Source organism: Neolamprologus brichardi, chromosome 5 (assembly GCF_056152115.1).
Source record: "Neolamprologus brichardi isolate AB-2024 chromosome 5, ASM5615211v1, whole genome shotgun sequence".
Classification (NCBI taxonomy): Eukaryota; Metazoa; Chordata; class Actinopteri; order Cichliformes; family Cichlidae; genus Neolamprologus; species Neolamprologus brichardi.
Genome location: NC_142108.1, coordinates 25120486 through 25147555, shown reverse-complemented (window position 1 = coordinate 25147555; position 27070 = coordinate 25120486). Strand labels below are relative to the sequence as shown.

The 27070-nt window shown below is 37.7% G+C and overlaps 2 protein-coding genes, 1 long non-coding RNA gene and 1 pseudogene across 6 annotated transcripts; 2 read left to right on the top strand and 2 right to left on the bottom strand.

Annotated features, from left to right (window-relative positions):
* Positions 1 to 2679: 2679 nt before the first annotated feature.
* Positions 2680 to 17594, bottom strand: pank4 (pantothenate kinase 4 (inactive)). 2 transcript variants are annotated; one of them, XM_006782931.3, is made up of 19 exons: positions 17466 to 17594; positions 16937 to 17019; positions 16026 to 16234; positions 15223 to 15406; positions 14720 to 14812; positions 14461 to 14614; positions 11433 to 11614; positions 11217 to 11298; positions 10378 to 10478; positions 9160 to 9315; positions 8158 to 8270; positions 7672 to 7759; positions 7217 to 7368; positions 6978 to 7033; positions 6209 to 6258; positions 5571 to 5675; positions 5389 to 5489; positions 4834 to 4902; positions 2680 to 3965 (listed from the first exon to the last, which is right to left on the bottom strand). In XM_006782931.3, the coding sequence occupies exons 1-19, from the start codon at positions 17584 to 17586 to the stop codon at positions 3716 to 3718; spliced, it is 2349 nt and encodes a 782-aa protein (XP_006782994.2). In that variant the 5' UTR covers positions 17587 to 17594; the 3' UTR covers positions 2680 to 3715. The 2 variants fall into 2 exon arrangements, with proteins under 2 accessions (XP_006782994.2, XP_087697033.1); XM_087840907.1 differs by having other exon boundaries at positions 16190 to 16234; positions 17466 to 17508.
* A 72-nt stretch (positions 17595 to 17666) lies between these two features.
* LOC102787608 (uncharacterized) lies at positions 17667 to 19932 on the top strand. 2 transcript variants are annotated; one of them, XR_004843347.1, is made up of 4 exons: positions 17667 to 17718; positions 18232 to 18275; positions 19002 to 19103; positions 19694 to 19932. It is a non-coding gene; the product is annotated as an uncharacterized LOC102787608 (long non-coding RNA). The 2 variants fall into 2 exon arrangements; XR_436640.3 differs by having other exon boundaries at positions 19002 to 19932.
* An 844-nt stretch (positions 19933 to 20776) lies between these two features.
* LOC102787304 (transcription factor HES-5-like) lies at positions 20777 to 21814 on the bottom strand (annotated as a pseudogene). The gene is made up of 2 exons (XR_015719048.1): positions 21705 to 21814; positions 20777 to 21596 (listed from the first exon to the last, which is right to left on the bottom strand). The product of XR_015719048.1 is annotated as a transcription factor HES-5-like (transcript).
* Positions 21815 to 24590: 2776 nt separating this feature from the next.
* On the top strand, positions 24591 to 25977 carry LOC102787022 (transcription factor HES-5-like). Its single transcript, XM_006782932.3, has 2 exons — positions 24591 to 24866; positions 24980 to 25977. The coding sequence occupies exons 1-2, from the start codon at positions 24759 to 24761 to the stop codon at positions 25394 to 25396; spliced, it is 525 nt and encodes a 174-aa protein (XP_006782995.2). The 5' UTR covers positions 24591 to 24758; the 3' UTR covers positions 25397 to 25977.
* The last annotated feature ends 1093 nt before the right edge of the window (positions 25978 to 27070 follow it).

Sequence of the window (27070 nt, the reverse complement as noted above, 5' to 3'; positions counted from 1 at the left end):
GTACATTTTTAAATAAACATGTTTTTTTTCCAAATTTGATTAACTTTATAGACATTTTATTTGTGTCTACAATTGTTCATAGTTTGCTCTCCGTCACTTAATGAGTTCATTAAGAAAAAGAAATCAATCCGTGCATATCTACTAGAGAACTTTGTAAAGATGGCAGTGAGTGTCTTCTGGCACATACTTTACCCGCAGAATTAAGAAACACAACAGGTTTTATTTCCTTCTCCAAATCTATAAAAAAAGGTTTCTAGGTGATCAAACATGTTGGCATAATTTTAAGTAGTGTCATTGTAAGTCTCTGATTTCACTAAGTTTGTTTCAGTATGTTTTTTCACATCTCTTTATGTTTGCTTTGTTTTCTTGATTTTCCATGAATGCCAATTAACCTGCAGGAGGAAATTAACCTCCAGATGTCTTACATGCTAGTTTTCACTTCCTTTGAACCAATTTGTAACATTCTGGTAACCGTGAATGTTTGGTGCCAGTCCATCTTGTACTTGTAGATCTTTTAGTGTAGCATTTTGTTAGTTAAATGTTAGTCATCTGCTTGTTTGGGGAAAACATTTATTTTTTTGCATGCAGCAACATTTCACCCAGATACTGTGTGTATCCAGAGTGGATTATCTAACAGGCTTTCCTGTTACCGAATGGGAGTTCCTGTTCCCTGGAGAGCCTATGTTTGAAGTGGCTTTGAGCAGTTCACCCTAAATTCAAACAGCTTAAGGATGTCCCGATTGCCAGTTTGACCCCATTAGACCGCTAACCAAATACAGTCCAATATGTTACAGCTGCACGCTACGCTGTCACAACACTGACATTTCTATAAAACAAAAACAGTAGTCATTATAAAAATTGTAAAGAATAAGATTTTGTATAGCCATCGAGCAAGATGAGGCTGTTTCTTTTCTACGCAAACTACTTTTTTCAGTGGCAGATCTCGAACCAACAACCCCTGCTTTTTATAAAAATACCAAATGGCTACAAACAACGAGTCTGGTATGATTTGAAACACCAGGAGTTGTCGGGACCATCAGCATCAATACTGACATTTATAAATTTCATTCATAGCTGTTATTGTTAAAAACAGCTGTGGACAGCTACTGGCATCATGCAAGATTAAAAGAAATGTAATGGTTTATGGAAGGAATTAATTATTAACAGGCTACATCTGAATATTTCAATTAATACTAAATAACTGGCATAAATGAGACATTTTTTCTTTTTTAAAAATCTTTCTCTGTTAATCACGTGCATTTTTAAAGACGGTGGAAATAAATGTTCATTATGTGAGTTGATCACTCTGGACAAAACAGCAGAGTGGTGTATATGCACACAGATTAAGATCAAACACTGATGGTAGTCACACAGCATCAGGTGTGTCAGTTCTGTGGATCAAGCTAGCCAAACTTTGTCAAGCTGTCTAGGTCCTTTGTAGGACCTAGACAGCTTGTAGGAGGCAAGGGGTGCCCATTATCTCATGATGTGTGCATGACTGCACTGATGGATAGACACAACCCTGTCTGCACTGGAAAGTGTAAAAAAAAAACCCCCAAAACTAGCAAAAAAATAAAAACAAACCCCCACCAGAGCAGACCTTTCATAGGCTATAAGCAGATGTCACCACATCCATAAGGGCAGGCTGCAGAACTGGTTGTGTGTGGGTTTTGGCAGTGGGAGTGATGAGCAAGAGAGAAAGCAGGAGGACCCCCTGCCAGGCCTCCTCATGCATTATCAGCTTGAAGCTCCCCAGCAGGCATCAACCGCCACATACTAGGGTGCTGAGCTTTCATACTGCCAGGGGCATGTTTGGTTTTTTAATATGGGGCAACTTTCAACTTTCCCGATTTCTCTACTCAGTTCAAAACTCTTCTGACACATCTACAAAGAGAATGCAACACGCGCGCGCACACACACACACTCACTCACAAAGGTAAAATATAGGTTTTCACCATTTAATTAAAATTGATTGTCAAGAGAATAATAATACTCAAATTTGTGCTTGGTGTGCTTAACTGAAGTGATGTAATTTCATATACATATATATATATATATATATATATATATATATATATATATATATATATATATATATATATATATATATATATATATATATATATATACATATACATATACATATATATATACATATACATATACATATATATATATATACACATATACATATATATATATATACACATATACATATACATATACATATATATATACATATACATATACATATACATACATATATATATACATATACATATACATATACATACATATATACATATACATATATATATATATATATACATATATATATATATACATATATATATATATATATATATATATATATATATATATATATATATATATATATATATATATACATATATATATACATATATATATATATATATATATATATATATATATATATATATATATATATATATATATATATATATATATATATATATATATATATATATATACACAAAATATGTATTCATATATATCTATATATAGATATATGACTATATATCTATACACACACACACACACACGCACACACAAAATTGTATATCACATATATGTACAAATGAAAAATACAATATTGCAATATGAGTACAGAAGTGAAGCAACTGTGACTTTGGGAGATATTTTCATACCAAGAATGTTTTTAATCAGAGCCTGCCTTGAATTTAGACCTTTGTGATGAAGTTAACAATACAATAAACCACTTCACATCAGGTTTGATGTTTGTTACAACTAGAAGCTGCCATATTATTGCCTTAAAACAAATATCTTTTGACTCTGGGATGGATTGCTGTGTGTATTTGTACATGCCAGGTAATTACAGTGAATGCATGGACTCATGCCACAGCCAGCTCAGTGACATCAAGTTCCATGTGATGCTTACAGTTTACTGAACCTGAAATATGCTGTGTTAATTTTGACACCAAGCACCTTTGGAAAGACTTAAAGACTAAAAATCTACATCACAGTAGAATACTGCCACCTTGTGGAGGAACACTGTAGGTTTCTTGAATTGCTGTGATAAAGTGCTGCTTCTCCCACTGATCAAGCTGATCTTCCCTGATTCCACATCAACAGCTACATAAATGACAATGACAGTGATTCTTAATTTCAATTCGATTAGTGGAGTGAATGTCATAAAAAGAAACGAGAGTTTTTCTTTGTCTATGGCCTGAGAGTGCTGGAAAAAACGAACATTTGTGTAAAATGACACCTTCAACAGGAATTAAATGCAAAACTGAGTGAGTGAAATCACATCAACCTTAAGGCACATTAAAAACATCTCACCACTGAAAGCTGTAATTATTCCTGCTGCTGTCTCTATCTAGCCAAAAAGTCAAATCCCTTAGATGTACACAGCCATGTTGGGAATGACAGGCGCACATTTTCAAAATAAAAGCTATGTATATAAACTGGTAGTACTGATAGCTATGATATGATTCAACAGAAAACTTGATGGATGTGCAAGAAAGCAATATGTTCATGAAGCCAAAAGTCGACTTTAAAATGAAACATACAAATCTCCCAATTAATGATCACCCTTAAAAACCCACATAAATTTTTAACAGTCAGCGTTAAAATCGGTTGTTCACTCAGTGGCAGTATACGATCATCCTCCTTACATTCAGAGCTTCAACTCAAACCGCTTCTGTCACGTTCAGGAAGGAGAAAAAGCACCGCAGTCCTTGTTTGGTTTCCCGGCTGGTACTTCATACTTGAAGACCACGCTGAACAGTTTTCCCCCCAGTCGGTCGGCCAGCCACGAGTTTTTGATAACGGCCATCTTGAGGCTCTCGCAGCTGAGCATGGCGTAGTAGTTGGTGTGAATGGCTCGACCCATTCCCTCGATGATCACCAGGTCGGTCTGCCGCTCCCGCACAACCATCGCCAAAACTTTGTCCAGGCGGCTGGGAAACAACAAAGACGTAGAATCACCTGATTTCTTGTCAGGACAGGGGCTTTAATCAGATTTATCTTACTCCTCCTCCCCAAGGAGTCAATTAACAGCTTATGTTAGCCACACTTTGCACTATTATTTTTATCATTATAGGAGCACAGCCACGACTATCACACAGTCCAAAAAAGGAACTTAAAAGTCAGAACTGTCTTATCAGTATTTGGCTCTCCCACCATCACGCTGATTACTTTAATATCAGTATTATATTAGGGATTGACTTTCTCATCTCATCATACAGAGCCAAGAGAAGTCAAGTCAAATCAGGTCAGAGTCTACATTACATATTAAACACCTTCAGCTGATCAAAGTGCTGTACAGGTTATACAAAATATACACTATCCATATTAGTGACTAAATCAACAATAAATACAAAGAAAAAATCAAATAGACAAAGCGAATAAGACTGTGTTTGCATAACAAAAAGTCAAGGTACTCTCGTCAACTATACCTGCAAACAACCAAAAACAAATAGGTTTTTAAAAGTAGTGAGAACATTTTAAAGTGAATCCAGAATGGACTGTATGAGAGAATATTAGTATCATAGGTCTGAAAGCAGATTAACCTTGTTCTTATCACTTCACAGGACTTTTGGGCGTTTTGGAAAAAAATAGTCAGTTCATCCTTCAGTGCTGTGGAGGTCAAATGTAATGTTTGTAAATTCATTCATTCGACAGACATGGACTGAAGCTTGTATGCATGCATTCAGAGCAAGAGGAGCTCATTGTTTCTGTCAGCTTCAGGCTGCAGTTTGTGGGAAGCTTACTTAAAGTATTAAAAAAAAATATTTAAAGAGTTCAATGCAAACTAAAACAACTAACCTCAGATCCAAACACGGAGAACTGGAACCGCTCTGCACCAGCAGCAACCTGTCTTCTCTCAGGCCAGCCCTACACAACAACAAACACACCACAGCCCAGTGCTTTGTAGACGTCAGCCATATGTACAGTATTATTTACAACAAGGATTTTGTTGCTCATGCTAGCTCCTAATGAGTAATGTTTTTGTTGTCAATACAAGGCAGCTCACCCTTAAGAATGAGCTGTTAGTACAAGCTATTTGTCATTTATTGTATCTTTGGGGGTGAAGGTTGTTTTTAATCAGTCATTCACGTCTCCACAACTATTTGTTGTTTTGCTCTCAAAACGATCGCTACGGTCCAAGATTTAAAAAAAAAAAAAACATGTTCATGTTTATCACTGTTCAGATGTGATGAATATGTGTAAAACTAAAATGACAAGTAAAACTAATTTATAGCAAACAACTAAAGCAAATTGGAATTTATCTAGTCCTTTAGGTAAATAATAAAAATCTATATCTAAAGAGTTTGTCTCATCAATATCAAACCACATTTAAAATCACTTATATACACTCACTCAATGACGGGATCCATAGCAGCAATTCTTTCTGTCAGTATCTGCAGTTCACCATTCGTCACGTCATTCAGAGCTGGACCAGAGTTGCTGGCCAATACCACCTAAACAGTAGAATCATTGCAGAGTTTAATGAACATCTGACCAAATACTCTCTTTTTGTAATTATTCTGTCAATTTCCTACCTCTGTTCCTCGAGAGAGAAGCTCTCTTACAAAAGGCATCACCCCTAGAATGATGTCTACTCCACTATTATCTACGAAAAACAAGGCACACTTATGAGGAGGACCCTGCAAGAGAAAACCAGGATGGGTGACATTCAGCCATTAATTATCAAGAAAATAAAACACAGAAACATTCCTGCAAGTATGCAAAACACTACTAATGACCACCCAGAAGATGTTATCTCTTTGTGGTTCATCAAAACATGCTTATCCCTAGTTCAAAAAGTGTTGAACATAAGGTGTTTATGGTAGGTTTAAGACCATTTATTGTCTCAGTTTGTGTTTTCACACAAAGCTCCTCCAGGGAAACGTCTAGAAAGGTACATGACTGCAGTACATATGTGAAAAAGCTTCAATCACATAGTCAGATCCAAAGGGAAACAAAGTTTGCTTAATTTCTAATGAGACATCCAATGAAAGAATACACTTATATCCAACACAGAGGTGAAAACATGTCTGAATCAAACTGTCTGCTGCTGTGTGATGCATGTAAAAATGCACAACTTCAGCCAAGATCCAGGCCTGATTTTATAGATACTGCCCTAAGATCACATGTGAAAACAGCTTGTGAGTGTGAAGACCAACAGAATGACTCTGACCTTTAGTCTTTCAAGCCACTGGTCATAGGAATCAACGAGCCATGGCCGCTCTGAGAGGGGAATAAAAAAGAAAATACAAAAGTCAGTCTGACCACCAAGAGGCATAAAAGCAGGTCTTAAACCTGACAGTGTATCATCAGCAGACATCAGAAGGTGTAACAGCAAGCAAAAAGGCACACAGCTTATAGGAAATGTTTGAAGTGATGTCAAACTAAACAGATACCTTCCTCTTGAAAATATCAATCTGCCTCCACACCAGCTGTACAACAATGTTTACTTGCACTTAAAAGTTCATTTTCATGCTTCAGTTGTCATGTGATGCTGGGAGATTCTCAATATGCCATCTTAAGGCTTAACGTTTTTTCTCTCTCCTTAAACTAATATGTGATTGGAAATCCAATCAAATCAACCCAAGGTGTACCCATGCGATGACATTAAAACTAACCAAGTTACTTAAGAGTAACAAAAGTTTGAATTTGGTTCCTCGGTCTTCTCATCTCTCACATCCTGACTGCAAGGAGATAAAATGTAAGGACGCAAGAGCAAGTGAGAGAAGCAAGGAGACATGTTAGTATAATAAAAATAAGCCTAAACGTTGTGTCTGTCTGACTGCTTATGAAACACAGTTGACCCTCACATTGCACACAATGTGCTTGCATGGACTGAGACACAGATAGACCTCTGACAGTGCTTATGCCCTGCTAACATGTAGTTAACAATACATCTGCAGTGCAGTTGCAACTGCAATTGTGCAAAAGTACTTGGATACCTTCCAGCTGTCGTTTAGCCTCCTCAAACCCAAACTCGGGGTCAGATTCCAGGACGCTGTAAGTGTCAAAACAAAACAGACTAAAGTGAGCTCAAACCAACAACAGTTTACCAAAAAATAACAAAACTTTCAAAACTTCAAGACTGAGGCGAAAATGTTTTGTGTCTCTAAAAGCTTGTGCAGCTGGGTTGATGTAATCTATGAACCCAGATGCAAGAGATGAAAAAAAGACCACTCACTCTGACACGGCCTTGGCTCCCCAGTCAAAGACATTCCCAGCCAGGACACCCCGGACTAGGGCAAACTGTTTCTCCTCCCAGCTCAGCTCATCCAAGGACTTCACTGCCTTTTGATAGTACTTGAGAGCAATGTCATTCTCCCTCTGTTTAATCTGAAATACAAAAAAACAAAACAAAATAAAAGTTCATATTAAACAAAGGACATATTAACTAGTCACACCAAAGGAAAAAAACAAAGAAAAAAGTAAAGAGAATAACAGTAGAGTGTGTTTAAGACCCATGTACAGGGTAAATTCAGCAGGTGGAAACCACATCTGTATGAGCATGACCAAAAATGAAACAAAGTCAACAAAAAGAAAACTACAGAGCCATGAGATTGGTCACTAAAGGCCAATTCAGCTGTAAAATTCAAGAAAAGAGCATAAAAGCAAAACAACACATTTGATAGATTTCACCTTAGAGTAGGGATCAGGAAAGTTGAACTCGTTTAAACAGTGTTCCCTCGTGTCTAACAAACTTCTGACAGTGAGGGATCCATAAGCACTAGGTGAGAAGAGAAGCACTCTACGTTAGCAAGAGAGAAACATAGAGAAACAACTGGGCTGGGATAATAAATGCAAAGCACTTTTCCACAGTTTCCCCCCCTTTTTTAATGTTCTGAAATAAACTATTAGAAAGTTAAAATATATAAATATCTGGAATTTGGAAGTATTTCTTCTTTAATTTTATAGACTGTTACAGACCTAGTGCTGTGATTCTATTACTAATCCACACTTATGGAGTGCAGCCCAGTCCTAAAAACTGAAAGAGTAAACAGGATCAACATCAAGATTTTGCAGGTATAAAGAGATGAAACTAATGCAGACGGTGAAGAAAGAGTTAGACTTATAGTAACCTCTGAGTAAACTAGATGCAGTAGCAGAGCCACTAGCAGTCCTTACAACGGCTGTTGACGAAGGGTCTGAAGCTTGTGTCTGTATTTCTGACGGAACTTCTCAGCACGCAGGGCTGCCTCCGGCATGTCAGGCTGACTCGCTACAGCTCTCTTAACCACCTGCTCAAGGACCAAAAAAAAGTAATCAGAAAACACTTCAACTTTTGAGCAAAAAAATAAAAGAAATGTATATATATCACCATGTAAATGGCAAATATTTTGACAAGAACTTTTCCCAAATCCAAAAGGGAAACGTGAAGCTTTACTGTCAGACCAGGATCAGGTCAAAATTCATTCCTTTGTTAAAAAAAAAGAAGATCCCACCACATAAGAGACAGATCTCCCCAACCAAAAATCGTATGCTGGGTTCAAACTACACTATATCAACCCAATTATGAGCAAAACTGGGATCATTTCTTTGGGTTCAGAAGAAAAAAAATGGATGTCATGCACAACATTTTCTTTTTGTCTTGCATGATGTGTCACAATCTATGAGAACCTAGGCCTTATCTGAGATCCCTCAGTACGTCCTAACAGAAAGACTGGCATGTTAGAATTATTTTGAGCAATTTAATTGAGGTTGACCAAAATAAACACAAAGCAGTCTGACAGCCAACGATGCTGCCAGTGCAGTCAGGTGGAACTGTGACTAGACTGGCAGATAGCATTACAAACACTGCTTTGGTTCCCATTGTGTTTACATTCTTTAGTGGAAATTACTAGCTAGCAGCTCTTCCTGATGCTGCATGCATGAGTAACGTGGGAAGAACATGCAGTCAGTCATGTCTATAGTAATGAAAAGACAACATTACTTTGTAGCTGTCTAATCTGACAGAGTTAAAATATTAATAGAAACAGACACCTTAGAATCCATACCTTCGATTTCAAAGCCGAATGCTGGGCTCCGACTTGATTTTTGTCATTGTGTTTTTCCCCCTTCTTTTATGAATAATTTTGCAGATATTTACCACATTTAAATCCTGCTATTACAGCTATGACGCCATCCTACCCCGTCTAGGGCCTCTTCGAAGCAGTATAGCCAGTATTCACGGGCCAGAGCATCCTCTGTGAGGTCCACAGTGTCAGGGATGTAAGAGGAAGGGTCTTGCAGCAGAGGCAGGTTCACCAGTTGCCTCTCCAGACGGTCCATCTCCAACATGTCAAACTGTACAACAAAGAGACAAAAAAGATTCACGCTATCAAGCCTTGCCCATAAGAGGCTTTTATGGCTAAAAGCCTAACCACTCAGATAACTTGACGTTTATTCCAGCTGTTAAATTGTACAAGCCTATTCCCACTACCCTTCTTAAACACCATCATTCCAGGATGTATTTTAAAATATTTCCCCCTTTTTGTGGCACTCATGTCAGTATTTTTTCTTCAGTGTGTCAACAAAAAAGATGAGCGTGAGATGTAGTAAAGAGGAGAGGTTAAAGCAGAATTTAACTCTAAAAGCCAATGAAAGCCAACAGATTCATTAAATGGACACAATCAATAGTCCATTAGAGGAAGTCCTTTCCTTTTAAAGAACTTAGTACATCTGCTGATGGTTTCTTGAGAGGAAAGAAAAGCAAAGAAGTCTGCAGTAATGAAAACTAGTGAATGCAAGTTGGGCACAAGGGTATTTCAGTGATTGTGGGCTGAGGGAGGGAGACTGGGAGTGGGGAGGGCACATAGCTGCTCTTGCTACTACAGTGACCTAGAAGCTCAAGGTATTACAAAACAAGCAAAAAGCACACTTGAAAAACTTCACATCCTTTAAAACCATCAAACAACTTATTATTTTCTATTGTTCGTCTAATGTGAACACACAAATGAATGCCTGTCACAACAATTGTTTAAGTGTTTGCAGTTACACGACGTGTTGAACAGAACCAATGTGCCATCAAACCACCAAACAAGCAAAGCAGGCAAAGGTACTTACAGGAAACTGAAGGAGAGAGTTAGAAGAGTGTGTGGACAGAAAATGGGGGGAAAAAAATTAGAATACAAAGATGAATGGAATGAATTTCTTATGACTTTGTATTCAGCGACAACAATAATGATGGCATCTCCATCAAAAACTAAAACATTAATTGAAGCTTATAGACAAACTTATCAATAATTAGATGGAGAAGGATGTAAAGAAAAAAACATCAGCAAATGAGGGCTGATGTGCCATGTTGTGCTACGTGGCCCAGCTTCAGGTCTTCAGATACAACAAATCTCTAACTCACTGTGGACTCACCGTTCCACTACGAGCACGTTGCATAGGATTCATGTCAGGAGAAACGCTCATCAGACCTGAGCTACCTGCGTAATTTTCACCCCAGCTATACTGGTTTGGATCTAGAGGAGAAAAATGTAAACGTTAATACATTTACCAAACACTTTGGATTACAGAGAATTTTAATATCATTACAGTTAATATTTAAACATGTCTTTTGCAAAGTTAACGTATTTAAACGTTACTGTTATTGGTCTTTGATGATACACCATTCCTTTAATATACTATTATGGCAGTTTATGAAATGTGTTTTTGTCAAGGACCACCTCCACAGATTTTATTTATACTTAATCTCACTGAAAACTGCTTCCAAAAAAATTCTCGTAATACTGTTAAGTTTTCAGTGATCCTTTTAATGTTTCCCACAGAATACCCATAACTGTTCCAGTGGTCACTGTGGATGGACTTTAACTTCACCATCTTGGACTCCAACTAGCAAAGGCAGTCCCTGTTGTGCAGTCTTGAAGAGCTTAGTGAAGGAGCACTAGTGCTGCAGGTTCTGGTTTGTGGCCCTTCAACTTGCAGTGGATCTCAAGAGCAGGAAAAAAAAAAGAGACTACTTTTGTCCAGCTGCAGTCCATGACGGGGGAGTAGAGAGTCTGTCCAGCCACAGGTTGAATCTAGAAAGCTACTTGATATAAAGGATTTAGCTACTAGTTAGCAGCAGAAATTATAAGATAAGAACAAGGGCCCTGTCAAAGACCAACTAGATCAGGTTGTTGTCTATACTAAAGCAGAACAGTCAAGTGCAATCATCGTTGTTTGAAAACCACAACAGGTATTAGCTGTTTCCTTCTTACTGTCTTCCTCTGCTCCTTTAAGAAAGGCTCCAATGGTTCCCAAATAACCTTCATGCCTCAAAAACAAGGCCTGAACTTCACCCTACAACAAAGCAAGAGGAGGTCAAAAGGCTGTGGTTTAAATGTTGTACAGTTCACAACTACACTGACATGAAACAAATAGACGACTGCCTTTTGTAAAGTTGTTTCTGTGTCAGAACACAAAGTTTTGCTTGCCTTGGTAAAGAAGTTGATGCTATAGGTGATTGTGTGCATGGTAACAGGGTGTCCTCTAATAAAGAAGCCTCCAAAATACACTCTGGACAGGTTGTGAAGCTTGGCATAAAGACAGGCCAGCTGCCCGATGTCATTGCTGATCATATGGAGTAAACTCTTGGCCATGTCTTCTTTAGAAAAGTCTAAAATTCAGAGCAGGTTATATGAACATAAAGGCATAAAAGAGGTAAGACTTTATATTAGTATATAAATAGCACCGGGATGGCACTGTGATAGCCTCCATAAAACAAACAACAACAACAACAAGAAAAAAAACATATTAAAACACTTCCTTAATTTTCAAACTGGAACTATAACCTAGAATAACTACTTACCTACAATAATTGCTCAACAGTAGCAGCTGAACAGTTACAGACTTCACTACAATAAATTATAAAAGATGTTGAATTTTCTGGGATAACACCATCCCTTTATTCCATAATATTCACCAATACAACACTGGATGAAGAGGCATCAATTTGATTCTGCAGCTGTAATAAAACTGGAAAATATTAGATGCTTTTTTTTCCTGGAGACAATAACAAAATTAAATTTATCATGATAGAGTTTGGCTTTCATCCATCCATCCTCTTCTACTTTTCCAATTTATGGTAACGTACACCTATGGGCAATGTGAATCATCACTTAACCCCTAACCCCAGGAAGTGCATGTCTTTGGACTATGGAAGGAAGCAGGGATACACAAAGAAAACCTGACAGGTTGAGAACTTTTTGCTGTGAGGCAACAGTGCCAAGTATGGCTTAGAAGCAACTCAACACGATTTCCTCCTTTAATATGTATAGTCAATATGTAATATATGAATAAACCAGCCCTGGTTCATGAGGTAGAGCAGGTCATTCACTAACTGGAAGGTTGGTGTCTCCAGTCTTCAGTCTGCCAAAGTATCTTTGGGCAAGATCCTAAACCCCAAGTTGCTGTTGATGTTAGATAGAAAGCATGTGTAGAAAACTAAGTAGAAAAGCTCTATATAGGATATTTTTTTCCTGACATTACCTAATATGTAGGGTGTCACTAATGTTAGCTCAAACTCATTTGTAATTGTAAGTTCTGACAAGTTAAACCCTCCCTAAAAGATATGGTGTGTGAGAGGATTGTTAGGCATTAAACTGGGCTGCAATTCCAATAGAAATGCTCAGCCATGACAGCCATGCTCATATGTCTTTGAGCAAAAACATCACGTGAAGTAGTTAACAAGGTAAAAAAGAACAGGGATCCTGCTTTGTTAGAGAAATAAAAGTATCTGGTTATAATCAATTTATTTAAATCAATTAAGTCTTTAAACTGCAGTAGCTACACTTAAAAAAAACCCCATTATATGACGGTTAAAAAGGAAGAAGCCATTTTTCCACATACTGAGGAAGAAACTGCTCAAATGTAATAATCTGAGGTGGACTAGTGTGGTTTGAGTTTAAATGCAAATTCAGATATATTACGCTTTGAAACTAGGCCATCACTGAAATACACTTTACCATGAATAATCTGAGCTTACTGCAGCTGCTGCCCTGCAGCTGTTGATCTTCAGAGCAAGCCTCTTTCATTTTAGGACTAAAAACATACTAAAAGGATGTGAGGTGGTTTTTTTGTCATGATAAATGAATAAACTGCAAATACAAAACACAATATATAACCATGTTGTTAGAGTCTGACATTACAAGGATGCACAGTACTGTCTTTAACCACCCACAATTTATTTATATAATACTTCCATGAGATGCACATTCTTGCAAGTTTCTAATTTTTTCTTGGGAAAACATTCTTTGAGCTTTTTGAAGGTCTTTGAGAGTTTTCTTTGGACATTAACTGCTTTATGCTAATTTTCAGCCCAGTTTTTGTACTATTTTCGCAATTAAACAAAAACGCAATATAACTAAAGGGATGAACCAGTGTTGTGTCCACACATAACAGACAACTTAAAAAACGAATAAATTTTAAATTGACCCTTTAGGCACTTTCTTATTAGCAGCCTGCCACTTAACATATAATTTGCTCCCATTTCTTTAGTTGAATCCACGGAAAAATGCTAAAGATAACAGTTCACAGGCATAAGATACAGGTGATTCCCAAAGAGCTATTAGCTGACTTGGCATACTGCAGCATGCTGTGCAGTGTACCCATTAGAAATATTTGAGGAAGCTGGAGGATAAAAGAAGTGGCATGCCAAATATCTACAGCAGATGAACAGTATATGAAACTCACTGCCTTAAAAAAAGGCAGTGAGATAAATATGGCCCTTCAGTTGATCCATCTACAGTTCACTGAAGCCTCATTAGAAACAGTCTCAATGGAAGGGTGGCTGTCAAGAAGACATTCTTCAGGAGGGGAAACGGGGCAAAAAGGCTGAGGTATGCCAAATTACACTAGAGCTGAACTGAAAATAAGTGGCAACAGGTCACATGGAGTGACGGATATGATTTTATATATTTTTGTTTAAATTCATTTTCAATATGTACAGATGAGTTCAGAGTAGAAATACAGCAGTCAGTGTCTACAGCCATCTCTGAAACACAGAGGAGGCTCTGTAATGGTTTGCAGCTGTGTTTCAGCCAGTGGTGTTGGAGATCACAGAAAGATTTTGATCCACCATCCAGTGCAATATGTAAAGTATCTGCCTGGCAACAACTTAATTGTCCAGCATGGGTGTGAACCCAAACACACTGACAATGCAGTGAAAACAAACCGACATATAATGATTCATTATCAGCCATTAATTGGCCTTCCCATTGAAGCAGTGTGAGAACAAAAACACAGCCAACATCCAAAGAAGAGCTTTGAATGTCCTTCTAGAAGCCTGGAAAAGTCCTCTTTAATACTACTTACAGAAATTACAATAAATAAATAAATATTAATACATAAATTATTGCACGTTTTCCCATTATTTTTTAGCAAAATGTAATGAAATGAGGAGTGACTCAACACTTGCATAACACTACAGTTTAGCTAAATGAAACCCGTTCGTCCATGACTCACCTTTGTCGGCAGTAGCAGACTTCCCAAAACTGCTCGCTATAAGATCTCCAGTCAGGCCCAAATACCCGTATGATCCTCCATAGATATCTTTAACAAGCATATCAACACTTGCATGCTGACCTTTCGAGGCCAACTGTAACAGCTCGTCAAATCTCTATGGTTTAAATTTAAAAAAAAGTCAAGACAACCTTAAATACACGATTTAAGTAGTTGCTGATATATGACTTGTAATAAAACCAGTCCACATTACTCAGGATACCTTTGTTTTGGTGAGAAGGGCTCCAAGTCCCCAGAATGTCCCTCCACCTATTGAGCTTCCTCCTATTCTCTCAAATTTGTCCTCTGATTCAACCTGGAGAAAGTGAGAAAAAAGTGATACAGCGTAGTGCGTTAATCACAAAAGAACCTAGTAAATCAAATGAAAGTGATCATATAACCTCTTAATATTATATTTTTACTGCATCATTGAGAGAAGTGATAGTATGTTCTATTTAATAAAAAACACTGCATCTTAAGTCCTTTTAAAAAGCCAGTATTTGTCTGTTGTTTCTATAATTGAGCTTTTTAAGAGGACAAAAAGACATGTGGAAAAACAGGGTATTTGGAAAGTATAACAAAGTATACTCTTAAAATCTGTGCAAATGCAAAGGATGGGAAGAAATGGAAACATGATCCAATGTAATGAATGGGAGCAGAAGCACAAGAACAAGATGCAGCACAAGAAGGAGCATTCTTTATTCTCTTACTTATTTATTGTATTACCTTAACTATGGACACCCCGGAGCCGATGTTTACCAGCAGGTAAGGAAAGATGTCTGGATTAGTCGTCTGAAAGCGGAATTCTGAGTCGGCATGCTTGGCGTACACGAAAGCCTCGTGTGGTATGTTCTTCAGTACAAAATTACAGCCCTTGATGAGGCATGTCATCTCATCCTCTTTGTCCACTCTGCCACAGTACAGCACAAAAACAGGTGAGCATCATCACAAACAATAACAAACGATCTATTTCAACGTGACTACAAATTTACACTCTTCAAGCTACACTGGCTACACAGGTAATAATTACAAACAAGCACCAGCTGATGCAAATACGTTACTTTTTTTGTATTAAACGACTAGAGTAACAAACTGGGAAAACTGAAACTGTATCTTGCTCTCGATCACATTAATGATTTTTTTGTCGTCTGTTTAATTAGCCGATACAAAAAAAAAGAAGGCTGCCAAACTTGGCAAGCCATCAAATATTAGATATTTTCCAGAGGAGTCTTTATAAGGTCTTCCAAAGGTCTCTGTAAAAAAACAAACAAACATACAATTTGTCTTGCAATTTCCTGTTTTACAGGAAGAGGACAGGATATTGCTTTGTGCACTGGTTACAACAAGAATGGAGGACTATTGTTAATTCAAGGCTGGTCACCCAGAATATGCTAGAAATGTAGCTCCCTTTGTTTCCATTTATACCTACAGTTTCTACACTTTAGCAAACTGCCACAAATGCTGAATGATACAGCACAGGTAAAGGTTTTTTTTTTGGTGATATCTAACATTGATTTGTATATACTGACTTGAGTCCCAGTTTCCTCTCGATTAGCTCTTTGAACTTGTGTGCCCCTCCACCTGTGGCTTTGATAACTTTGGTTTCAGTGTTAACTAGATGGTCTTTAATGAAGTCCAAGCATGTTTCGATGTAAGCATTTTCAAACTTGATAAAGTGCAGGCGTGCCGTCACCTCCTCCTGCATTGATATTTCATACAGCTTGCCACCAGCAGCCTCCTAGAAAACAGACATACGGAAGAGAAATGTCTGAGTACTTCAAGCAGTCCAGATGTTGGCTTCTGCCACAAGCCCTGACAAAAACTGTGAAATCGCTACACTTGAAGGATGCACAGCCAGCACTTTTTTTTTTTTTAACTCTATAGCAAATCAGATTTGAAAAAAAAAAAAAATTAGAAATATATTTAGTAGCTGAATAGTTTGACTTCAAGGTGTAGGAATGCATCTAATGTAAAGGACCAAGGGAGATGACAATCATTATGATTAAGTGATTTTTACAGGCGTCCCAAAGCTACAGTTAAAGCTTTTCCTCATCCCCGTGACATGGTCAGCAAACAACCCAGATACTAATCTAATTGAAAATTATAGTTAAAATTATTAGAAGGAGCTTGATGGAGAGCTTTGGTTTTTATAGTGGAGCATATACCTCAAAAAATCTTGCACATCATAACACCCAGAGGAGGTGCAAGAAAGTACTGACATGTACTTCGTGAAAAGTACTAGCTGATGATGTAAGGATGGGTCAGCACATTTCTCCCAATACTTGATCTGATTTTGCTATGTTTTTGTTTGTTTGTTTTTGTTATTCTAAGTAACAAACAAAAACAAAACAAGGCTGAATGAACATCCTACAAGTGTGCTGATTCCATATTTTTGGGTGGTTGCATTTTAAAGCATAAACAGTGTGTTTTTCATCCGTACCTTTGCAGTGTGGTCGAATGATCGCACTTTGGCCACCTTGTGCTGGACGGTTGAGTAGTAAGCCAGCTTTGTCAAAGAGCCACCTGTTAAAGCAAAACAACATCGATAATGTCCGATAAGAAAACAGCAGGGCGAATCGACATTTAAAACGAGCAATGAAGTGACAAACTCTGATACTGTCTTGAAAGAGATAAGTTCTTATAACGGAGTAGCTAACAGCTAACGTGGAGGCTCGTGCACTTGTCAAAGTTGGCCAGGTTGTGTTAGGCACACATCCGCTTAAAGGTAAAACGATAATCCCGAAAGCTCATCAGACTTCCATCTTTAGAATAAACTGACTGGCTGTCAAACAAATTAACATCGCGTGTCAATTTAAGCCGCTACCATTAGCTTTGTCTTCTTTCACCTAAAGTCTAGTGTTTGTCAGAGTATTAAGGATGCGGCAGAGCTGGTCTACAAACACGAAGATTAGCTCAGTGTGTGCAAAAGTTGCCGCAAAATGAAAGAAAGCGCTCATATTTCCAAGTACCGATATCTATGGCGAAGCGCTTTGCGTTTTCCAAATTGCGGAAGATTTCATCGGGAGGAAGAGTAATGCTTTTATCCATGGTGTGACTTGTGTTGCTGTCAACTCGACCACATTCCGCCATGGTCGGTAATTACGTGACGCTGTGTGCGTGCTGTACGTGCGTGCCCTGCGACGTCCAATCAGCATCCACGCCCAGTGCAGAGCGTGCACGTCATCTGGTAAACAAGTTCTGGAGCGACGTGAACGTTAACAGGTAGTAACGCGGGATTTTTCCCAATTCCACACTAATAATTATTTTATTATGTAAAAAACTTATTAACTAATTAAATAAACGGATAATTTAAGAATTCGTGGACGTACAATTGACGTCAGAAGTTTACTTATACTCGTCACAGACGTGAATGGCATGATATTTGGGAGGCTTTTGGTGACTTATTTGAAGTATTCTTTTTCCAGGGTGAAAGAATTAAACTAAGAACTGAGCGCACAAGTTTGAATTTATTTAGGATTTTTTGCAATCCAGGCACATAGGCGAGTTTAAACCCTTTGGCACCCCAAAATTTCATCAGAGCACCCCTAAAAATAATAATATTAATAGTAGTAATAACAGCGCATTTTAGTATTATTTTCTGGAATTATCTTCAAATGTTTTATTTTACCAACTTGTCAACTGACGCCAGTACAGGATAGAATGAAAACAGGTTTTATGTCTAGTGTTGTTGATATCATAACTCACACAGAGGCGTTGCTGGTTTGATTTTAATAGACTGAATACGACTTTGGTTGCTGCAGCAGCAAGAAGATGAAGAGGTAATTTCATGACACAAATCAGTTACGCAGATTTAAAACACACTTTAACTGACATATAGCAAAAGTTCAAACTGAGGGGACATTGCTGTGACTTATAAAATGTCTGCTTTTTTATTTGTCCTATAAATAGCGTTAAAAACTTTATCTAATCTATCTTAAATCACTAGAGATTATTAGTTAATTATAACCGTCTGAGCCAGTAGTCTGCCGGTATGTCACAAGTTGCCAGCCAAGGAGATGATTTTTTTTATTTTAGTTCTTAAAAATGGTCTGTTCCTGTTCTTATTGAATTGGACTTCAGTGTTTGTTTAGTGTACAGCTCCAGATCCAGGTGACAGCAAGTCAAAAGGATGTTGACTGTTAATAACCTTCTGCAACTTGCATTCAGTTTGAATGTTGCTGTAAATAGATATGAATCTGTTAGTGCTTTTTGTTACCAGTAATATTTAACTTTGTGCCGGCACCAAGACTGAGAGAAGAAGATAAAGAGGGCTGGATGGAGACAGCAAAGAGAGAGAGAGCAAAAAGAAACAATAAAGAGTGGACATGTAGTCAAATTCACCAGAAATTATGAAGCTGTAGCTTCTGTTTTCTCACATACATTAATGATTTCTCATAAATAAGCAGTGTTTTGTACTTCTGTTGATTCACATCATATTGATCCCATATTGATATGAATGGTCGCATTTTACAGGATTCATACCACTCTAAACTTGTCTTGAACAGGACGGCTGCCACTACATTGATGTGAGGGACTACAAATTTACTCTCCACTCATGAAATTGGAGTACACGATGCTCTGTGCTGTGACTGCATATTAAATAGAGGGTTTGTATTGTATGAATTCAAAAACTTTAATATAAAACAACTGTATTACCAGTTTGGTTTGTGTACAGGTCTATGGAGTGACAAGGTGATGTTCCAGTGTCTGTACTGGATAAGTGCTTGATGATTCGGTGGACTGCCGCTATGTGGTTAAGAGACTGAAATAATGTTGTGCTTGTTTCTCTTCTTATCTGCTTTGCCACATTTCTTTCACTTCTAATTACTGAGTCTTTGCTTCGGGTTTGATACCTGAAGGCTCCACCCTAAAATGGGTGGATTAGATTGGAATCTCTGATTATTTACGCTGATTAGATTTGTAAACAGCATATTCCATTAATATTAATTACATTGCGCTGCATATATGAGATGATTTTTGAGCTGAGGCTTCCTAAAAGTTTGAATGTAATCGTCCCTGTCCGTGCACGATCGAAAGTAGACATACAGGCTCAAATACATGCACTCCCACCCGTATATGATGTCCTTTAGCAACCCGAACCTGGACCAGACACTTTTGGTATGTCCATGTGGGCAGCTTCTTTCTTGGTGATTTAAAACTTGCTTCACTGTAAACAGTGATTCTGGTTTTCCTGCAGGTTCCAGTTCATGGCAGGCTTGAACATCAGTGGTCCCTGCATTGTTGCTGAACATCCAGATTGGTTTCCTCCCATCTGAGCATCATGGTTTGAGTCTTATACCACAGTAGAGTGGTGAAATATTTGCATAACTTGGACTTATGTATATGTTACAAAGTACAAGAAGTGATGATCTTTCTTTTTTTCACATCCAGTCCACTGTCATTAAAAATAAACACTACTTTATTAAATGAAAAAAACATGTTGAGTTAACTTCTTAAGAAGTCAGAAATCTGTAAAACTGATGATTAGCTTGACTTCTAGCTTGGACAGAATTGGGAGTTTAATCAGAACCGTCATGTTGCAGTTTTTCGGTAATAGAGTCCTGTTACAAATGCAGCATGTAGTCTAAACATGAAAACCTTCTGCTCTGCATTTATCAGCTTTGAAAAGCCATTCTCAGGGCTTTACTCAACCATTTAAATGACCTGTTCTGGCTCAAGGGCCACATGTTTGAAGTGTGATCCTAGACTGTGAAATAAGAGTAGCTTGCCAACCTTAAGACTAAGAAAGGCACAACAACAGATGGGAATGATCAAATTGTCAGTTTTATTTTACAAGTCGTCATATGTTTTAACAAATGAATCGATTTCTGTGTGTTTCAGCAGCAGCTACAAGATATTTGGCAGCCATAACAGAAAGTGTCCTCACTGAAAGATGTGGTTCATGTATCTCAATAATGTAATGCTCCAGTAAACAATGACAACTCTGCTCTGCTAAAAGCTTGACCAACACTGATCTTTTGTCAGTAGAAGGGATGAAGTGACACAACTCAATATTCAGTTATTAATTAATTTATTTTTGATCGTGAAGAATAAAGAGGTCACATCATGTTTACGTACTTTCACTGAGGCATGAGTGGTGATGATGCATGGCAGCAAAAACTTGTATTTCTAGTCAATGTCCTTAATCAGAGTAGAATGAACAGCTCCAGTATGTATATAAAAGGCACAGCAGGGTAATTTAATATAAACTAAAGAAAGTGACCCAACTCTCAATCAGAGAAAATACATTTTGAGTTATGCACACACTTTTTGCTGCACTGCAAAATATGTTAATAATAGAACACATGATTCCAGTACCCAATATGGGTCAACAAATCTTCCAGATAAGAAAGCAATGCATAAAAGTGCATCAGAAAGGGTGATATTAAAACAAAAAAGTAGGTAGAAAATTCACAACTCCTGTCAACAGGAATATAAGTTAAGTATGATCATTCCTAACCAAGCTTGGTCAGTTTTTATGGTAGTTATCATATCATGCATCAATGAGAGAAAGTATGTTATCATAGAAAACAATATTGTGTTTCTAAAAAAGAAAGAAACTATCAGTGCAACAGAACTTTCTGCTAAAAATCTGACACAGATTTCTCATTTAACATATATAATCTTATTTATATTTAACCAACATGGTCACATTGTTAACAACTTCTTTCAGTTGGTGTCTACCACGGCCTCCAGAGGGAGCTGTTGACTCGAGTCTTATCTTTGGTCATGGTAGTCTGGACTGTGTAGCTCAGACGAGAGATATCAGCCTCTCTCAGGTTGTCAGAGGAGTTTTGCAGTTTGTTGATGTGGTTCAGCAGTCTTCTCTGAGACAGAGTGTTCACCTCCTCTTTGGACAGGGCATGTGCCACCTCTTGGACACATCTGGAGTAGCCCTTATCAACAGCTGCTGAGGCCACAGCTTGACGCTGCTGCTGCAGTCATCTCAGGAAGCAAACGGTCATCTCCGGGATGTCTGCCTTCTCCAGTTTGGAGTCTGGCTGCTGTTTGAGGAACTCTTGACCCAGTTAAAACTTGAGCTGCTCAGTGCTGCTGTTAATTCGCTCTCTGCGTAACGTCTACACCAGAGGCTTTCTGAGCTGCAAAAAGAGGAAAAAAAATAGTAAATAAACTTTATCCAGAGTGTAACTTAAGCATTATATGAGACAATTTGTAAACATATGTTTAGGTATTGGTGGGAAATTTACCTTGTGATTCAGAGTTGAATGCTTCTGAGAATTGCTCATTGCTGCAGTGATTGTAGGTGCCATGCCTGGATATCTGTGCTGTAGAAATCTCATCTCTCTCTCTCGCTCTCTCTCTCATCTTCATCTCACTATTTATAATCTCACATCTCCATATGAATATGTGGGTTCTGGCCTGGCTGAAGTTTCTCACCATTTTGACCAATCAGGGAGCTCAGCAAGACAATAAGGATGAAGCAACATGCTGAATGTTGTTTTATTGCTGGAGGAACAATAGCTAGGTCTCAGGGGAACAGGTGGAGGACTGGGGGTGGGGGTAATGGGTGGGGCTTGTATGAATCTGGGAAAGTTGTGACCCTGTAGAGAGGAGATCTTCCCCCTGATGCTTTGATCAATAACTTTGACTGAGCACACGCTGATCATCCCATCACACATGTGAGAGCACTCCATATGCACCTTTCACATTAAAAATCCCATGATGTTAAAATAAAATAGATGGATTGAAAGGTAGATTTGTGTTTTAAGATTAAGCAATAATCTGAGACATAGCACAAGGCCATATGCTGAAGTTTGATTATTACCTTTTTTGTTTTAATAGAGTGCATTAGTTAAACCAAACTTACATAATGTAAGTTTAGTTGAACTTTCTCAGTCAGGAAATAAGATATCACCTGAGATATTAGCTATTAAAGTCCCTTTCTGTATTTATTACCCACCATCGTTAGTCAAATTATATATTGTGGCATTGATTTTAAAAAAAGTCTTTGTCAAAATGTACTTTGCGAAAAAAGCCTTTATAACCTGTTTAAAAGGGATCACATTGCCATGGTATTTTGGCATCCATCAGTGGAAAAAGTAAAGAGGTTTAGATTGAAATAATGACCCACGACACAGAGTGGAAATGAAGCTGGCAAAAGTTACAGAATTGGCACCAAAGAGAGACCAGCAGAGAAAGAAATACAAGGAAAAAGAGAATAGACAGTGAAGAAAATCTTCCTCTGAAGTGTGCCAATTCCCCTTTGGAGAATAGTCAGGTGCTGGTGAGGTTGAAGATGCTAATCACACTGAACTGTGACTCGCTCTCTCACAGTTTTCCCACACTCTGTTCATTGACTGAGCTCTCACTCAACAATGGGCATGTGCCTTGTTAAATGCTAATTCATCTACACACCAGCAGCTCCCGGCTCTCCCACGAGGGCAGAGTTTGTTGTGTAGACACTGTCAGTAATTAAGCTAGGAGAGTGAGTATAAACACAAATATTTTGATTAGGGATGTAACCTAACTGTTAGTCATCAAAGTATATTTGGATGTGTATTTTATATTTATATTTATTTATTTTATTTATGTGCATTTACTTTCTATACCTGCACAAACATATAAGGACATTATAAGTATTTATTAAGAAAAATATGTAATAAATATGACATTCTCCTTTGTTTTATTTTATATTTTTACTTTAAAAAATCTAATTTATTTTATTCTACTTTATTTTCAGGTTAATTAGGCTCTTTTTAACTTTATTAAACTTTTTTGATTTGTCATATTGTATTTTTTTTTTAGCTATTTAATGTATTGGCTGCTATTTTTGGACTAGATAAAGTATGCCTTGTCTTATTTTTTTTAATTGTACATTATTATAGCTGTTACTATATTACTTACTTTTTCTTTTGTCATGAAAATGTATCCAGGTAATACACATTGTCATAATGATGTAGCTGTCGGAAGTTTAAAATTGGTCATTGGTAACAATGTAGAACTGCAAATAAAAATGTAATTTAAAAATAGTTTTGATAATTTGGCACTTTTCTTTAATTTAAATTGTATTTAAAAATAAAATTTATTCAAAAAAATAATTTCGATTTTATTTAAACAAAACCACAAATCATAACAAAAGTTTTCAAAGAATTTATTTAATATATGTACAAAAAATATAATTAGTAAGAACTCTAAATTAACATTTTCTCATCTTGAGTGAGTAAATTATGTACAAATTTTAAATTCAGTGGTAAAGAATTCCTCCCCCTTCACAGACATCTTTGTCTGGCCTGCCTCTATTGTCCCTCAGGGGCTCTGTGAGTGGGTTTTCTCTGGTTTCCCACACTCTCCCCATTTACTGCTTTCAAGAACAAAAGAAGTGTGTCTGGTTGCACATCACATTAATTATGGAGTCAGTTTACGAGTTTTGTCTCATTGCCTGTGAATGGAAATTCCAGCCATCAAGACTAGTCATTACCAGGCTTTTGCAAAACTGCTATAAGGAATGCAGACATGTTTTGGATTGATGAAAATTCAAAAGCTCTTTTTCTCCTTCTTCGAACTCAGATTGTCTCTCTGCATTCCAGGCTTTCTTTCTTAATTTCTTTTTCCTTAAGTTTTTTTTTTTGATGATGATGATGATGATAATGATTTTGATAGGATAAAGGGAGTTCACTCTTGAATTGATCGTGTGCTGGTTGTGGTCTAATGAGTTTAGGTTGTATCAATAATCAAACTTTATTAAAAATCGCATTAATCCAGCTGTTGATAGGGAGATGTGTTGAGGAAAGTTTCTGTTGTATCTGCGATAGTATTTTGTGCGATAACAGTTTCAACAAAAATATCTCTTGTAGAGCAAGAGTATTACTTCGATACATTCTAGTCAAGTTAAAATGACACCTAATTGTGACACGTTTGTTGTAAATAAGGCAGAAATATGTGGTTGTCTAAGCCTAACATATTTTCATGACTGTTTCAGATGTGTTTTCTGTTGTTATGATGAGCGTGTGCTCAGTCAAAGTCATTGATCTCAGCATCAGGCAGCAGATCAGCTTTCTCTACAGGGTCACCACTTTCCCAGATCCACACAGAGCTGTGTGAGTCTCTCTCCATCAACCTCCCCCCAGCCCGCCAGCTGTTCCCCTGAGATCTAACCATTATCCTTAAGGCAATAACACCATTCAGTGTCTTGCATCCTTTATTGTCTTGCTGAGCTCTCTGATTGGCTCAGACTGTGAGAAACTCCAGTCAGACCAAGACCCACACATTCATATGGAGATGTGGGAGTATAAATAGGAGGGATGAAGCCAGCAGAGATCAGATTCTCGCTACAGCACAGAGATCCAGCCATGGCACCTGTCACTGCGGCAGTGACCGGTTCTCAGGAGCATCCAACTCTGACCCACAAGGTAAACTGGAGACTCACAGTAGTTTTAATATCACATAAAGCCAACTGATTTTTTTGTGCTAAAAACTGTGCCACTGAACAAGTTTAGTAATATTATTGTTCTTCTTTCTGCAGCTCAGAAAGCCTCTGGTGGAGAAGTTACGCAGAGAGCGAATTAACACCAGCATTGAGCAGCTCAAGTCTCTGCTGGGTCCAGAGTTCCTGAAACAGCAGCCAGACTCCAAACTGGAGAAGGCAGACATCCTGGAGATGACAGTTTGCTTCCTGAGACGACTGCAGCAGCAGCGTCAAGCTGTGAACTCTGCAACAGTCGATCAGGGCTACTCCAGGTGTGTCCAAGAAATGGTCCATTTCCTGTCCAAAGATGAGGTGAAGACTCAGTCCCAGAGACGACTGCTGAACCATGTCAACAACCTGCATGCTTCTTCTAATAAGAACCTGAGAGAGGCCAACTTATCTAGCTCCACAGTCCAGACAAGCATCATCAAAGACAAAAGTCCAGTCAGCACTGCTCTATGGAGACCTTGGTAGAAGCCTTGGAAGGACTTAAGAAAAAGTGAAAGTAAACGTAAAAGTGTGCTTGGAAGTAAAAACTCTATCTTCATAGAAGTACAAGTAATTGTACTTGTTTCTGGGATTGTCTTATTTTGAAGGGTGCCTGTGCAGCATTTTCCTTTAATCTATATTATTGCCTTTTGTAAAGGTCAGATTCTGTGTTTCTGCAATATTTGCAGACAACGGGTTGGCTGTTATTTTGTGTTTCAAAAGTAGTCGCATTCCGATTCATTGTGAAGTAGACGTTATTATTCCCAGTTTGAATTCCTATATAATGTTGGTTACACTGACAGTGATGTATGTATGCATGTTGAACATGTCTAAAATTTTATGTGATATCTACATACTTTACTGATTGAAATGTCCTTTCTGGTCTTTAAATGTGTTAACTGTCTGCATTTTTAGCAGATAACCTTCAAGACAAATGTGTTGCTTATTGACTCTGTGAGTGACAGCACACATACCTTCAATGAAGGCGCTGTTATTTGTAAAACATCTCAAAATGAATGTATCTCTTCAAGCCAAGTGATGCGCAATAAAACAATCAGAAAAAACAACACATTTTGCTTGACTTATTTTGATTATTTAATCATGGAAATTATATACAACTGAAAATCTGCTCTGCATGTTTAACAACGTGTTTTTTAATAGGCAACGTTATCTGAAACAACAGGGTAACTTTACCTGCTGTTTACTGAGAAAAATGTTTCAGACAGACAGATGCTGGTAAAACTCTTCTCTTTTGAGCTAATAGCTTACACCATATTTCATCATTCTAAAATGTGGTGTTATATAAAACAGCATGACATATAGCTACTGCATATGCTGATGGGATTAGCAGCACTTTTTCACAAGCAAATTTAGTGTTTGAATGATGGCTTAGCAGCAGTGTTAAAGTCCTGTCCTCCTGTTAAAGTATGATACTGTAGATCAGATGCTCCCAGTGCTCTGAGTGTCTATTTAGGGAGTCAGCATGTTACTGAGAATTGCACAAGAAAACTGCACACAAGTTGTTGTGCTGGCTTATGTTTTTTTTTTTTTTTTTGATAACCACAATATTTGTCAGTGCTAAGAAGGTGAGGTCTGCTATAATGACCAGGACAGAGGAGCTGAAATCGAAGAAATGAATGAAAATCTCTTTTTGTCTCATTCCAGGGGTAGGCAACTCCAGGCCTCAAGTGCCGGTGCCCTGCAGGTTTTGGATCTCACCCTGGGTCAACACACCTGAATCAAATGATTAGTTCATTACCAGGCCTCTGGAGAACTTCAAGACATGTTGAAGAAGTCATTTAGCAATTTTAATCAGCTGTGTTGGATCAAGGACACATCTAAAACCTGCAGGACATCGGCACTCGAGGCCTGGAGTTGCCTACCCCTGTGCTATATCATAGCATGAAATAAAGTGGATAAAGGCAATGCATAGCACTACATTCCTTTCTGGATGTGCCTGTCAGTCACACACGAATGGTTGTCAAGGGCTGCCATTGGCACCCTTGCTCTATGTCATCAAATTCAGACATTATCATAGTCTACGATTAGCATCTTTTCACACTGATCAAGCCTTTCTCATGAAACTCAAGTTTCACTCAAGGGAGTGTGAAAATATAATACATTTAATAAATTTATAATATTTATAATAATAAAAAAAAG